The sequence below is a fragment of the Rana temporaria genome, chromosome 3, assembly GCF_905171775.1.
Source record: "Rana temporaria chromosome 3, aRanTem1.1, whole genome shotgun sequence".
Classification (NCBI taxonomy): domain Eukaryota; kingdom Metazoa; phylum Chordata; class Amphibia; order Anura; family Ranidae; genus Rana; species Rana temporaria.
In genome coordinates this window covers 425153284-425169968 of record NC_053491.1, presented here as the reverse complement: position 1 = coordinate 425169968, position 16685 = coordinate 425153284, and the positions used below count along the sequence as shown (strand labels likewise).

At 43.5% G+C, this 16685-nt stretch overlaps 1 protein-coding gene across 1 annotated transcript in view; it reads right to left on the bottom strand.

Moving 5' to 3' along the window:
• The window catches only part of DDHD2 (DDHD domain containing 2), a 55204-nt gene that overhangs the window by 19236 nt on the left and 19283 nt on the right, over positions 1-16685 (bottom strand). The window contains exons 4-11 of the mRNA XM_040346235.1: positions 13280-13369; positions 11215-11335; positions 10290-10379; positions 9599-9740; positions 7617-7825; positions 5436-5506; positions 1650-1772; positions 415-510 (exon numbers count right to left, since the gene is read on the bottom strand). Coding sequence (XP_040202169.1) covers positions 415-510; positions 1650-1772; positions 5436-5506; positions 7617-7825; positions 9599-9740; positions 10290-10379; positions 11215-11335; positions 13280-13369 — 942 coding nt within the window. The remainder of the gene's footprint in view (positions 1-414; positions 511-1649; positions 1773-5435; positions 5507-7616; positions 7826-9598; positions 9741-10289; positions 10380-11214; positions 11336-13279; positions 13370-16685) is intronic.

Here is a 16685-nt window from a genome sequence, read left to right as displayed (position 1 = left end):
GGAGCTCTGACTCGACTTAGGTGCCCGCTGCGGGGAACTCAAAAGGAGAGAGGGGCTAGGAGCAGCGAAGAGGGACCCGAGAGGAGGATCCGGGCTGCTCTGTACAAAACCAAGTGCACAGTGTAGGCAAGTATAACAGGTTTGTTATTTTTTTTTAAAACAAGCCTTTACAATTACTTTAAAGTTTGTTATTGTGCAGATGTTGGAAAATCTGTGTGCATTCCAACCACAATCCCTCCCTAGGAAAGAAATGTAGAGCCTGTCACAGCATTTGCACTACAATGTCCTCATCGGCCAAGATCAAGAGAAGACTGTGGGTCCCATGTGGGAGTGATTCAAATGAGAGGATACAGCATGTTATGTCTGAAGACGGAACTATCTGTACAGGACCAGACTGGATAGATTCTCTCTTACCTTCTTCTGTTCTCTGTGTTGCATGTGGTGAAGTATTTTCTTCCTTGGTCCAAGTGGTATACCCAGATCTTTCAGGTCTTGCTCTGTGCACATTGACTAGAATCAAATGTGATACAAATCAAACACTATGCAAGGCAGCAATAACATATAACAGAAGCACTATGCATGTCCCTAGGTACAGGTAGGCAGAATAATTACTGCTACAATTATAGTTATTATGATGAGACAATATAAAGGTGTAAATCAATGAGGTGCTATTGAAATTTTACAGCTGCAATATTTTTTTTCATTTCTACATGCCCTCAAAGCATCACCTTGCATGTCTGACTATTTGTTGGCATCCCACATGTCAGCCAAATCAAAAGATAACAGTGGGGTGGATTCAGTAAGCAATTGCGTCTGCGTATCCATAGATACGCAGCGCAATTGCTTAGTTGCGCCGGCGTATCGACTGCTCCCGATTCAGAAAGGTCGATACGCCGACTGCAGCCTAAGATATGACTGGCATAAGGCTCTTATGCCGTCGTATCGTAGGCTGCATTCTTATGATGGCCGCTAGGTGGCGTTCCTGTAGTGGTCAGCGTAGAGTATGCAAATTGCATACTCATGCCGATACACAACCCTACGCGCGCCCGGCGTTCGCATTTTACGTCGTTTGCGTTTGTCGGGTTCCGCGTAAGGCTGCTCCTGCTATTAGCAGGGGCAGCCAATGCTAAGTATACCCGTCGTTCCCGCGTTGCGATGTTTGAAAATTACGTTGTTTGCGTAAGTTAATTGGTGAATGGAGCTGGATGCCATTTACGTTCACGTTAAAGCAAATGACGTCCTTGCGACGTCATTTGCCGCAATGCACGTCGGGAAAGTTTCCCGACGGAGCATGCGCACTACGTTCGGCGTGGGAACGCGCCTAATTTAAATGATCCACGCCCCCTACGGGATCATTTAAATTACGCGCGCTTACGCCGGCCATTTTTACGGAGCGCCCACGCAAATTACGGAGCTACTGCTTCGTGAATGAAGCGTAGCGCAGGTAATTTACGGAGGCGTAGTGTTAAAATGGTACGCTGCGCCTCCGTAAGAGTGCGCAGCCCTACCTGAATCTAGGCCAGTGTTGACCAAAGGAAACTCAACCCAGCCGATTAGCTGTTTCTGGAAACCAGGCAGGATGGGCATCTTCCATTTTATATCTACCAGTGAAGCACATCGCTGTAAGTCAGACATGATAAAGGAATTACCAGAGCTTCTGTATCCATCATTTCTTTCTCAAACATACTGAGGAGTTCAGTCAGGTCCAGTTCCTGCAGCACGTCCCTCAGTGTTTGCCTCCTCATCTGTGTCTCCGCTCGGAGTTCTGATGCCTACAAACAAAGATGTCTGTGAGAACAGCATACTATTCACATACTATACATAATGCATTAGAGCAATCGTACTAACCCTCAAATTTTAGGATACAGGAGTCTAAAAAAAAAATGTAATCTGCAATTAATACTGTTAATTGGTTTTGGTCATTTTCCTTCTTCCACACCCAGTCTCTACTCCAGCAAAGAGTTGATCTTCACCCACCACTTCTGGGAGAGTTGCCTAATGCCGCGTACACAACATCGGAATTTCCGATCGTGTGTGGGCTCCATCTGACTTTCTTCCGTCTTTGTTTAGAAATAGGACACGTTTTATTTTTTCCGATGGAAAAAAAACAAAAAAAAAAAAACGATAGGAAATTCCTATAGTCTGTGTGGAACTCAGACAGAGAAAAAACCCACATATGCTCAGAATAAAGTCGACGCATGCTCGGAAGCATTAAACTTAATTTTTCTCGGCCCGTCGTAGTGTTTTGCGTCACCGCGTTTTGGACAGTCGGAATTTGGTCTGACAGTGTGTATGCAAGACAGCTTCCATCGGATTTTAGGCCATCGGAAATTCAGATCGTGTGTACGGGGTATTAGAATAATTCATTCCCTCTATACTGCTTAAGCCCTGGTTCATACGGGTGCAGCTTTGATATCGCTCTACTTCATTGTGATTTCAAAGGGCACATCCATGCGATTTTCACTGCCAATTTCATTGCGGTTTGCGACTTCATTTACCAGAAGTCTATGCAAGTCACAATGAAATCGTCAAAAAGTAGTACAGCAACCTTTTTCATAATCACTGTGACGTGAGTTGCGGCGATATGAACAGTTCCGTTGCAGACAATGGGGTGCGACAAAAAAAAAAAATCCACATACAAAAACTTCCACATATGATGCGAAACCAGGAAGGAGACATGGCGCGTAAATGAATGGCGGGCAAGTCTCGCTACCTTCTCTCTGTAAATGGTTAGTCTGAAGTGGAAAAAAAAAAAATGGGGTGCGACATGTCATGCGATTTGGAACTGTCAAATCACATGAAAAATCGCACCGGTGTGAACGTGGCCAAGACCTGACTGAAAATACCTACTGTTTTAAGAGATCCAGCTCCACACACCTTTTTTCTATTCCCCTAATCTAATGTGATATGTCCTCTGTTGGTAATAAGGCAGGCCATACATTATGCATTTTTTTTCCTTCCACCACGGGTGCAAGGAAAGAAAATCACTAGATTCCCCCATCAACATAGTCAGTGCTGAATGGGAGAATCCCTCCTGCAGCGCTATCGTGTTCTGCCCATTGGGAGCGCAGGGAGCCTTTCCTGTTGGCAAAATTCAATGCTTAGTATTGCTGGCTATGGCTGATGGCACTGATCATTCAGGAAATACCCGACAGGCTGGTTGTACCCAAAATACAACCAGGGTGCCAATACATGGATCTAAATTTGGCCGTTCCCTGCTGAACCGACTGAACTTTGATCCATGTATGTCTGGCTTAAGACCCCAGTGCTGTTAATTGTTGGTGTGAGTTTCTCTGCGCCGAGCGAGAATCTTGCAGCTCGCGGTTTAAGTATCCAGAACACAAAGGCAGCCTCAATCATGTAAATATCCCTCCACGTGAATTATTCATCTTTCCCTTAACATGTCATCTCTAACCCCTACAACTAAACATAAGCCGCTAAAGTCTGCTTTTAACAGTTCAATGTGTTCCTTGCCGATGCAAAGCAAATCAACTGGTTCACTTTAATGGCAGCCTTACAAGCAATAATTACTTCCCTTCCCTTTGCGCCTCTCCCATTCCATTTGACTGAGAACAGAAAGTGCCCGGTACTATGGAGGGCATGTCACTCACTTTCCTTCCTCCCACATGATTGCTCCCTGTGTTTCCTCAGATTAGGCGACCTGTCAGATTTTGTAACGGAAGTGACATTACGTCACGGCCATCTTGGTACACCCAGCACTCGGCCGCAGTAAAGATACAGTGAGAAGGAGGCAAGCGGACATATTTGTACACCCACCGGAGTTTTGCATTTCACAGTTATTTTTACCAGTAAACTCAGCTTATATAGAGAAATACAATATTTAGAAATCTGTCCGACTTGTTTTGATGTTGAATTGAAAAAGCAGCGGCAAACCTGCTGATCTCACAGGTTTGCTAATCTGACAGAACACCGCTGCTTTTACAATTCAATATTAAAACATTCAGACGGATCGCTAAATACTGTATTTCACTATATAAGCTGAGTTTACTGGTAAAAATAAGTGTGAAATGCAAAACTCCGGTGGGTGTACAAATATGTCCACTTGCCACTTTCTCACTGTATCCTTACAGCGGCCGAGTGCGGGGGGAATCCAAGATGGCCGTGACGAAACATCACTTCCGTTACAAATTCTGCCGGGTCGCCTAATCAGACGAAACACCTGCTCAGTTACCCAGACCTGTCACAAGGTGGTGGGAAGAAAGTCCTTAGCCTGGACAAGCTTTATGTCATTACCTTCAGCTTACCTATGGCCAATTCTCTTCACCACTATAGTCTGAATAGAGCAGTCAGGAAGTAAAGGGAAAGTGAGTACAGTATGTGCAGCTTAGGGAGTTGCAATTAAAGATGATAAGTTGCTCTGTCTGGGCAAAGCACAGGTTTACTTCAACCTCTTGCCTTAAAAGTGATTGTAAAGGTTTTTTTTTGTTTTTAAAACAAACATGTCATACTTATCTGCTCTGTGCAAGGGTTTTGCACAGAGCATCCCCAATCCTCCTCATCTGGGGTGGCCTGTCAGTGTTCCTGGCTCTTTCTCTTCATCGGGTGCCCTAATTCCCTGGGGGCACCCGTGCGGGCGCGCTCACGAGTCCCAATGCTGCGTCTGTTGACGCAGGACTCAGCCCCCTGCCACTGGATTTAACTGACAGCAGTGGGAGCCAATGAGGACCTGAGACAGCGGCTGGGGCTGCTGGGCGCTGAAACGATTGGGTTTAGGTAAGAAAGGGGGGGCTCTGGGGGGCAACTGCCGCACAGAATGTTTTTCACCTTAAAGGGGTTGTAAAGATTTGTTTTTTATTTTATAAATGGGTTCCTTTAAGCTAGTGCATTGTTGGTTCACTTACCTTTTCCTTTGATTTCCCTTCTAAATGTATTTTTTCTTTATCTGAATTTCTCACTTCCTGTTCCTCCTCAGTAAGCTGTTCTGGCTGACTAGCCCCCAGCCAGAACGGCTCGGATGATGGGGGCAAGCTTACTGAGGAGAAACAGGAAGTGAGAAATTTAGACAAAGAAAAAAAACATTTAGAAGGGAAATCGATGGAAAAGGTAAGTGAACCAACAATGCACTAGCTTAAAGGAAACTTTTTAGAAAATAAAAAACGTACTTTTACAACCCCTTTAATAAATAGAATGCATTAAGGTGAAAAACCTTGAGGGTTTACAACACCTCGCCCCAAAATGAAAACCAAAAATGAAATAGTGCCTATTACAAATTATAATCCCTAAACAAAAGCCCTTTTATATATACCCACCTTGTCCTGCTTTGGGGTGTATCCAAGAAGAGATATTAAATAGCTAGAACTAGAGGCCAGTTAAAGGACACACATGCTGGGGCTTGGTAAATTATAAGAGAATAGAACGCCACTAACCTACAAAGTGGAAGGAGATATAATAAACAGAGAAAACAGAAAATATACCTTTACTCCCTGGTCATTTCTGAGGGAGGGATCATTCTGGTTAGTTAGCATATCAAATAGTATGAGTGATCCTGTATAAAGGAAATACAGAACAGCAGTTTTAATACAAAAACACTTTACACAACAACGAAGTAGAAAAAAAAGCCTACTACACACAATTGGACAGTTTTTGAAAATGATGCCCAATTACAAATTGAACATTAAACTAAATGTAATGCCGCGTACACACGATCGTTTTTCGGCATGAAAAAAACAACGTTTTAAAAAAATGTAATTTAAAATGATTGTGTGTACATCATTTTTCGGGTTCTGAAAAACAACAAAAAAAATATTTTTTAACAACGTTTTAAACGATGTTGTTTTTCGGGTTGTAAAAAATTATCGTGTGTGGGCTAAAATGACGTGAAAAACCTGCGCATGCTCAGAAGCAAGTTATGAGACGGAAGCGCTCGTTCTGGTAAAACTAGCATTCGGAATGGAGTAAGCTCATTCATCACGCTGTAACAGACAGAAAAGCGCAAATCGTCTTTTACTAACACGGAATCAGCTAAAGCAGCCCCAAGGGTGGCGTCATCCGCATGGAACTTCCCCTTTATAGTGCCGTCGTACGTCACCGCGCTTTGCTAGAGCATTTTTTTAAAACGACCGTGTGTGGACAACGTCGTTTTAATGATGAAGTTGGAAAAAACTTTGTTTTTTCTACATGCCGAAAAACGATCGTGTGTACGCAGAATAAGAATTTCCACCAAGCTTTGCTGATCCTGGCAACCCGCCCCCCCATATCAACGAGTATGGGGTACATAGTACCCCTAACCATTCTCCAAAAAAAATTCAAAAGGAAGAAAAATATAACAAAAAAAAAATATATATATTTTTTGAAAATTCCTTTATTAAAAAATAAAAAATAGTGTCGCCTGATGTAAATCCATCGTCCAACACGTTGCCTGCCATATCTGAAAACACAAAATTAAAAACGCTTCCATCGTCTATGAAGGCTGGCCCCCTACTGCAGGCTCCTCCGTTGGACAGTTGTTACATAGGTAAGGGGCGCCCTCTTCTGACTCCACGGACCGATGCATGCTGGGTTGGCAACATCACAAGGTGACATTGCCAGGTGGCTCTGCTCCTTACACATATAAAAACCTTTATCAGACAGAACCTACAGTAGACAGCCAGCCTTCGACGGGAGTGTTTTTTTTTCCAGGTGTGGCATGATGGACATGGATTTAGATCGGGGGACACTTTTTTTTTTAAATAAAAGAATTTTCGAAAACAATGTGTTTTTATTACTTTTTGGTAAATGTATAGGTGTACTATGTACCCCATACTCAATAATATGGAGGGGGCCAGGATCTGGGGGCCCCCTTGTTAAAGGGGGTTTCCAGATTCCAATAAGCCCCCCGCCCGCAGACCCCCACAACCACCGGTCACAGTTGTGGGGATGAGGCTCTTGACCCATCAACATGGGGATAAGGTGCTTTGGGGTGGGGGGGCACCCCCCCCATTTTGAGGGCATGTGGCCTGGTAGGGTTCAGGAGGAGGGGGGGCATGCTCACTCATTCCCCTCCTCTCCTGACCTTGCCAGGCTGCATGCCTTGATAGGGTCTGGTATGGATTTTGGTTGAGACCCCACTCAGTCTTTAACTGGCAATTTTTACATTTTTATTATTCATCTATCAGCAGGGAAACCCAATGACAGCTAATGACTCATCGGGTTGTTAAGGACACCTCGGGCTGGCTTTCCAGACCCGCTCCTTAACAACCAGCTTATACTGCGCAGAAAAGAAAAGGCAGGTACACACTAAGTTTTTTATCGTGCAACCCAGCGATTCGCGCGGTCGGAGAGGTTATTTCAGCGATCTCCCCCGCTGAGCCGTTGTGTTCTAGCAGGGAACGCCCCCCTCCCCTGCCAGAACACTCCGATCAGAGCTCTCTGCCATTGACTGACAGCACTGATCGGGAGTCAGTCGGCTGCTGGTTTTCCAGCATGCATGTCTGACAGAAGCTGGCCTGAACGGCTGGCTTCTGTCGGACAGACCGACTGACATACACACGGGCAGAATGTCGGCCATTTTCTATTTGAACCGGCAAATGTCTCCCAACATTCTGCCCATGGTGACTTTAGTCACCAATGAATTAGTAGACATCACCACTCAACTATGCTTTAGGTTTGTTACCTACCAAGGCTGTGTCCAGTTACCGAAACCTGTCCCTTGAAACCCCGATTCCGTTCCAGAAAAAGTCGATATATGCGATTCATCTCTCCACACACTGTATTGACAATGGTTTGGCAATATGTTGGACTGTTATAAAAGAACAGGTCTAAGAGCGTCTCATTAGTGAACTGACGGAGACGTCCGATGCTGGGAAGTGTAATTCTTTGGATGTCGCTATAGAGATAGAAGTATAGTTTACAAGGTCACTGCACATCCACAAAATACAAGAAACTCTGCAGAGGGTCACAGTAATGTGAAAATAATTCTAAAATCAATAAAATGTACACTCAGGGCCGCTAAATTAGGTATTAAGTACAAGAACCTAACTGCCCATATTCTGACCCTGCTGTCCACAGGAGTGATGAAGGTTTGCTAGACCACATCATATTTTACTGTCTTCAGTTCTGGTGATCCTATGCCCATTGTAGCTTCATTTCCTAGTACTTAGCTGGCAGCAGTGGAATCCAGTGTGGTGCTTCTTTAGCCCATCCAGTTCAATGTTCATTGTGTTGGGCTTTTACAGATATTATTCTGAAACTGGTGTAAAAAGTGGTAACAGTTGTGGATTTCTTGTCCGCTTCAACAGGTCTGGCCAGTCTCCTCTGACCTCTCTCATTAACAAGGGGTTTCCACTTACAGAACTGACACTAAAGCCAGACATAAATGGATCGAATCTCGGCCAGTAAAGCAGGGACCGTCCAAGATTTGATGCATCTATGGCTTGTTGTGCCAAAGTCGATCCATGAACTGATTTGGGTACAAACAGCCTGTTGGATTTTTTACATGCGATTACTGTCAGCGGCCATAGCCGCTAGCAGTAATGTGATCGTTGTGTTCTGTTGGCCGGGAAGGCTTCCTGCTGGCAGAACACAACTGCGGAAAGGATTCCCCTGATCTGCCGTGCTGGTTCCAGCTATGGTATTTGTTCCTCTTAACAGCTGACAATCAGCTGTTGCGTTCGGCTATTTCCGTAGCCTGCCTGTAGCCTGTTACTGCGCATGCCCGGAGTCTGCGCAGTCAGTTGTGGAACTTCTCAGATGGTCGGAACAAGTACGTTCAGACACCCCTATCAAGATTGACTATGGCAGCAGTTGTCAACCAGTGGTCCATTAGACCACTGATGGTACAAACAAATGGCCCCTGCCCCCACCTCTAACTGGCTTTTGCAGCAAGTAGCACACGCAAGGGTGACGCAAGTCATACAAAATCAAAGAAAATTTAAGCTAGGAATTTTCTTTGGTTTTGTTTGACATAGACCACTGATGGTCCACAAGACAATTTTGGTGGAACTCCAGGGGTTCTGCCGCAAATCAACATTGTGGTAGATGTATACCACCCAATGTTGTTTCCAGTCAATACTGTCACGCGCATTGATACTCGATGCCTCTACTGTAGTTCCGGCTCCTGTGAACTCAGAGGGAGACAATGGGATTAGTGCAGAGATCGGGAGGTGAAGAAGGAGGGGACTCCCTATTACAATGCTGATTAAAGAGGAGGGAGGGAGCATGGAGCTGGATAAAGAGGTGAGATCCAATGATGAGTCTGTATAAGGCAGCAGTGTGATCCAGGGGGAGGGGGGGCAGAGAGCTGGAGCATTGTGTGTATAAGGCAGCAGTGTGGTCCAGGTGGAGGGGGGCAGAGAGCTTGAGCATTGTGTGTATAAGGCAGCAGTGTGATCCAGGGGGAGAGGGGCAGAGAGCTGGAGCATTGTGTGTATAAGGCAGCAGTGAGATTCTGGGGGAGAAGGGCAGAGACCTGGAAGAATGTAAGCTTCATGTTAGTGGTCCGTGGGATTCAAAATTGTGAGTTTAGTGGTCCGTGAGGTCTGAAAGGTTGGCGATCACCGATCTATGGCTTGATCATATGTGCATATTCTAGGTATATTGATGCAGCAGGTCTACCCAACAAGTTATTTGTATTTAAACCCAACAGCAGTCACGACCATACCTGTCTACACCAGTGGCATCAGCGTGGAGAGCACTGTGCCAATTTACAGGGAAGAATTCCACTCGGCCAATCTGCCCTTGCTCCTGGGCCTTCTTAAAGTGAGCATGCATCAAATTGAGAGAAACAAGCCGGAAGTCATTCACTGCAGAAGGAAGACAGACAAATCAATGTTACAGGTCTTGGCAGCAAATAATAACAAAATAAAATTGTCACTCAAATTCTGGTCATGTTTTAAGAGCAGTTTAGAACAAGAAAACCAATTGATAGGTTGCCAAGTGTAGAATTGGCTTCCATTGAAAAAAAGCTTCCCATCACTACACAAATATGAAGACAGCCATGAGGGTCTTGCTACTGAAAAATCTAGGTACCTTGCCTCTCATATCTTCTGAGTGACTGGAGCAAGTATGAAAACGGACTTTGCAATGACTTCAGTGGTTGCAAACTTGGTCCAGGCCATAGACTTCATATATGGACCAAGTATACAACCACTGAAGTCATTGCAAAGTCAGTTAGCATACTTGATCCAAAGCCAGGGACAACTAGGCAACTAGCTTTTTTTTATTTTTATATATATATATATATAAATTCTTAAGGCAACTAGCTTTTTTAGAAGGCGTCATAACTGCCAGCCCATATCTTATTCAGTACTGTACAGGTTTTCATTAAGCTGATAAAATCAGTATTGACTTACCACATTGTACAATACTTCGAAATTGCAGATCACAAGCCGGTCCTATACCATGGACCATAAACACTAGGTGATCGATCTGGGCTGGCTCACCTGGAAACAAATAAAGAAAATGCCATATATCACACCTGCTAATAGAGAATTTAGGGAAACAAAAGTAGGCAAGCACTGGAAGGTAGGCACGGAAAATTAAAGTGGATATAAACCAGATTCATGAAATTTGAGCTGGGCACATATATCTGCAGTATTTTGTTCTCTCTTCAAAGAGCTATGTTCCGTAGCTCTCTCCTGAACCGTTCCTCTGTTATCAGCCTGACAACTCTTGACAAATTCTCTGACACATCAGATAAAAGCAGCCTGAACTTCTGTCTGGGGAGATTGCTAAAATAGATTAGCAGGGAGCTGGCCCTGTTACAAAACACCTCTGAGAGTCGCTGCCTATGATGAGAGGGGGTGTGTGCCTTTCCTCCAATCAGCAATTTTAGCGATCTTGACTGTATCCCCAGACATCACACTCTGTGTTAAACAGGAAGAGAAAATCTAACACGATCTGAACTTTCTAAACAGTATATAAATGTGAAGACAGTGGATATAAATGTAAAGCCTGTAGGGAGATTTGGCTGTTCACTTCACTGGGTGTATGGAGGGTTTACATCCACTTTAAGTATATGTTCACAGTATACTTTGTTCCCCCACTAGTGGTCAGAAGTAGAACTGCACCAGTTTATTACATTTCTATAACAAAAAAAAATTATGCAAATCTGCTAAAAAAATAAGGCACAGTTGTATTTTTTTTAGAAGGCACCTGATGAATTTGTAAGTACCGATCTGTAAAATGCCCCAAATCCGCAAAACAATTTGAATATTATTTACCCCATAATGCATCTAGTGATGAAATTATAAGCATTACATTTAAAACTAATATTACCTTGAGGAATTTCTACAGCAATGTTTTCCACGCCTCTCTTCACTGTCCGGGGTCGGCCTTGTTCACTTGGTGTGGCTCCCCAATCATCCATGGCTCCTGATGGCTGGTAGTGCACCATAAGCTGAACATTGAGAAAAGAAAAGTAAAGCTGAACAGATGAAAGTAGATGTGCAAACTTTTATAGGGTCTGCTAAATGCAGTGTAATGATCCACCAAGTGATGATTGGCAGGGCACTCCACTAAGGCCCCTTTCACACTGGGGCGGGAGGTGCGGTGGCAGTATAGCGGCGCTAAAAATAGCGGTGCTATACCATCGGAATTGCCGCAGGATTGGACCGCTAGCAGTGCGGTAATAACCCCCTCTAGCGGCCAAAAAAGGGTTAATACCGCCCACAATGCGCCTCTGCAGGTAGGTAGGATGGATCCATGCTTTCATGTTGCTTATGCCAAATTCTGACCCGACCATCTGAATGTCGCAGCTGAAATCGAGACTCAGACCAGGCAACGTTTTTCCCAATCTTCTAATGTCTAATTTTGGTGAACCTGTGCGAATTGTAGCCTCAGTTTCCCGTTCTTAGCCGACAGGAGTGGCACCCGGATTTGACTTTTCTGCTGCTGTAGCCCATCTGCTTCAAGGTTCGGTGTGTTATGGGTTCAGAGATGGTATTCTGCATACCTTGGTTGTAACAAGTGGTAATTTGAGTTACTGTTGCATTTCTATCGTCTCAAACCAGTCTCCCCATTCTCCTCTGACATCAACAAGGCATTTTCCTCCACACAACTGTCGCTCACTGGATATTTTCTCTTTTTATGACCATTCTCTGTAAACCAGAGAGCCGGTTTAGTGTGAAAAACCCCTAGATCAGTTTTTGAAATACAGACCAGCCTGTCTGACACCAACAACCATGCCACGTTTAGAATTACCTAAAGCGAAAGTAAACCCATCCATAAAAGCAGTTTCATTTCTGGCATGTGACAGAAATGTAACACTCCCATTGGTTGTGCTCTCAACCAAATTGTCAAACCATCCAATGGCAGGTGTCATAACTGATCACATGTCTGGATCATGGCAGATGTAGAATAAACAGAGGAGAAGATGACAGCTTCCTTGGCTGAGAACGATAGAGGGTTTTACTTACACTTTAAATCTCCTTTCTTCCTCATTCAGATGTTCAGTTTAAACGCCAGCAAATCGTCTTCACCACATCTAGATGCCTAAATGCATCGAGTTACTGCCATGTGATTGGCTGATTAGCAATTTGTGTTACCAAGCATTTGAACAGGTGTACCTAATAAAGTGTCCGGTGAGTGTACATCACACTGATGAGACCCTATGACTTCTCACAGATGTAAACCTAACTGTAAGTGAGAGATTGTTGTTTTGCTCATTAACGTTTTAAACCATCTGCGCCCCCCATGTTCTTCTCTCTTTACATTGTGCTTTGTGTGTCCTATATGATGAAATACAGTTTAAAGTGGCAGACAATCTGAAGTATTATAGCAGTAAGGTCTCCAAGAGATATAAAGGGCAAGTGGGTGACTCGAATCTCAAGACTCCAGTCTAAAGTGGAAATATCAAATTTGGGTGAACTAACCCCTTTGCAATGAACCGCTCCTCCACCACTCCTGCCCATTGAAATTAATGGGCAGTGACTAGTGACTACTATTACAGAAGTCAATTGCAAGTCACACTGAAGTTTTAAATCAGCTTTTTATTTTTTTCCAGCACAATTGGCCGATGCCGATTAATAAAAAAATTCCAAAAATCGTCCGATATATCGGTCGACCTCTAGTTCACAACTTTGTTTCTTATGTTATTCCAATATGTACACCAGCTCGCTGTGCGACAAACAATGTACACACTGTTACCTATGTATGTTTATGAAAAATGTACCAATAAAAAACGATTGAATCAAAAAACAGACAATAGCAGTGCTAGTGTTTCTATCCTGCCTCGTTCCTTTCAAGAAGAGCATGCATCCTCCCACCAAGTACCACTTCATTGTTCCCACAGAATGATGCAGATCTGGGTATAGTATGGCCGACAGTACGCTTTTCCATTTACCTTGGGGTTATGTAGAATAATAAGGTCTCTGGATGGAGATTCCAATCTCTTCTTCCATTCGTTCAGGACCACTGCTTCCATGTAGGCAATCTGCACAAAGACGATCAAACATTACAGTCCATCTTTTCTTCCTAGTGTATACGTTCTTGCCACAAAAGTTAATACAAGTGGCAATAGTTAATACGTGAGGGCTGTACTCTCCCTATACACATTTAAACAAGACATGACATCTATACTGTGGGGGGGGATTTACTAAAACAGTAGCACACAGAATCTGGTGCAGCTGTGCATAGTAAGCAACCAGTTTCTAGGTTTGAGCCCAGGTTCACACTGAGCTGCGGGAGTGAAGCCATGCGAGTTCAGCTGAACTCTCACGATTTCACTCCAGCTTGTCATTCCCGATTTCGGCCGCGATTACAGAGACATCTGTGCAGTTTCTGTAGAAACTACTTTTTGAAATTGGTGCAGCGCCACAGATGCGGCGTCGCACCGATTAGGATGGCGCCATTGCCAGCAAATGCTGCCGATTTGACATGTCAAAACGCATGTCAAATCGCACCAGTGTGAACCAGGGCTTATTGTCAAAGCTCAATTAAACAAGCTGAATTTGGAAGCTGATTGGTTACTATGCACAGCTGCACCAGATGCTGTCAGCTCCCTCCTTTTTTTTAGAGCAAAAGCTTTATTGTGAAATGTATGTGCCAACAAAAAATAGTGATACATCTCCAAGGACATATAAATGGTTCCAGTTTTCATCCCAAGATGCCCCACTGTAATTCCAGAAGAAGTCAGTAATCTTATTTTCTATGGCCCTGGATTTTATCTGATGAAAGTTCAGTATGAATACTTGTTCTTGCACCACCTTTTCAATTATCCCCTACAGTCTTGCTAACACATTAGAGTGTAATGCTGCGTACACACGATTGGATTTTCCGACAAGAAAAGTCTGATTTGAGATTTTGGACGGAAATTCCGACCGTGTGTATGCTCCATCTGACTTTTCCTGACGGTATTTCCGCCAACAAAAATTTGAGAGCTGGTTCTCAAATTTTCTGACGGAAAAAAAATTCCAATCGGAAATTCCAACGCATTGTTTGGAAACAATTCGATGCATGCTCGGAAGCATTGAACTTCATTTTCTCGGCTCGTCGTAGTATTGCACGTCAAAAACAACAAGGATATGGACAGCCGCACTCCAGTAACTTGAAAAAGACGTGCCCTTTATTGGGTACAGGAAAAAATGCACTACAGGTATCAGCACATAGTGGGATAAAAAGCTGTTTATCCCACTGTGTGCTGATACCTGTAGTGCATTTTTTCCTGTACCCAATAAAGGGCACGTCTTTTTCAAGTTACTGGAGTGCGGCTGTCCATATCCTTGTTGTTTTTGCACATCCTGTGCATTGCCAGCACCCATCTGCTTCTGAGTGGACATCAATTACCCTAGTGAGCTCACCTGGAGCGGCAGCTCTCTTACCTGTTTGTAGTATTGTACGTCACCGCTTTCTTGACGGTCGAAAGTTCAGAGAACTTTTGTGTGACCATGTGTATGCAAGCCAAGCCTGAGCGGAATTCCGTCGCAAAAGCCATCCAAGGTTTTTCCGACAAAAAATCTGATCGTGTGTACGCGGCATTAGGCTGTGGTTGCATTTCACAGTCATGTGATGGGATGCTGCAGTACTGTACAGGCAGGAAGTTTGAAGAAATTTCCCCAATAGGCAATAGAGAGAGCAATACATTTATGACAGGGGTTCGAACCCTTTCCAAATCTAGCCACAACTTAAACAATGGTTCTGGCTGGAGCTGTGTTTTAGGCACACTGACTGGACTTTTTGACCTTAAAAGAAGTACTAAAGTTTAAATACAAAAACACTGGCACAATGTCATTCGTTTAGGTTTGGGTTGATTTTTCTCTCTATTTCGGATCTGACATCTGCCCGTGGGGTTACACACTGAGAATGGAGCCTTCATTCTCCTACTCCGCCCCTCCTCAGCTTCCAGTTGAAAAATAGTGGACCTTGTGGCTATTCCTTTCAGGCTTTTGTTATCAGATATACCTGAAGTATATTGGGAAAATTATTTTGATCTTAAACCATTCACTGGCTACACCATCATTGATGCGATATTTACATTTAACAATTGTAAGTTGACCTTGTGAGGTCTCACACACATTGATTATGATATCTTCACACACACACACACACACACACTCCCTCCTTTTTGTTTGCCTTACTAAAATCTAAATATGTTTAACCTTAATTCTCTGCATTAGGGTAAAAGAAGCCCCACTATGTGTCCTATCCACCCCATCCCTAAACACTTGGAAAAAGAAAATATGGACAGCCGCACTCCAAAAAACCTTGATGGTTGTCTTTATTTAAAAAAGGAAAAATGCACTACAAGTCACAGCACACAACACAGGAGTAAAACAGCTGACGCGTTTCACATTATAAATTAGTGCTTAATCATCACGCTCCAGATGACGTCAATACGACGAAACCGGTAGAGCGGACAGACGCAGTCAACACACACTTCCGTGGATATTTACTTTTTACACCGCTTGTTTTATATTGCCAAATTGTGAGTACCTAGAGTTTTGTTAATAAAGACAAATATTTTTTGTAACGGTATCACACTATTGGGATCATTCTTCTCTTTGTACATGAGCCTTAAGCTGGATAGTGAAAGAGTCACACAGGGGAACGAGGAATCGCCAGAGTGCAGCACAGGGCACACACTGTGAATGCTTTCTACCCCAGGAGGGGGATATGATCTGGTGAGTGCGGGCCACATCAGAGCACAGAAGAAGGGGGCACAGTGTGGAACACAGCAATAGTGATTGAAACTGGCACAAAGCACTTTGTATGAAATATTCAGCACTTCTATGCAACACTCAGCACTTTAAAATTGCACATGGACTATGTATTTATTATATATATATATATATATATATATATATATATATATATATATATATTTCTTTATTAATTACATTTTGTGATATATATAGCACCATCACGTGCACTTTCAGCAGTTTTGTTTTTATCCTGAATCACTATTTACTATTGATGGTATTTATGTAAGCATTTTTCTATGCCACAGGATAGCAAATATTTATTTCACTTATAGTTTGCCAGGCAGGCGCCAGTACCTACACATTTTTCCTACTCCACAAGGTGCTGGAACCCCACATCCTATTAACCACCGCCGCCGCGCTGCGCCACCCCCCCCCCCCCCAAGGCTGCTCAGTCTAAAATGCCCAGACCTATTTTTTGTCCCAGTCTGGGCCTGACTGTACTTGATTATTATGTGCTTCAACCTGCAATGTTTAAGTCGGTGACAGGGTCTCTTTAAACTTTGAATTCACTGGACAGTATGAAGAGTAAAAAACATAGTGGGGAAGAGA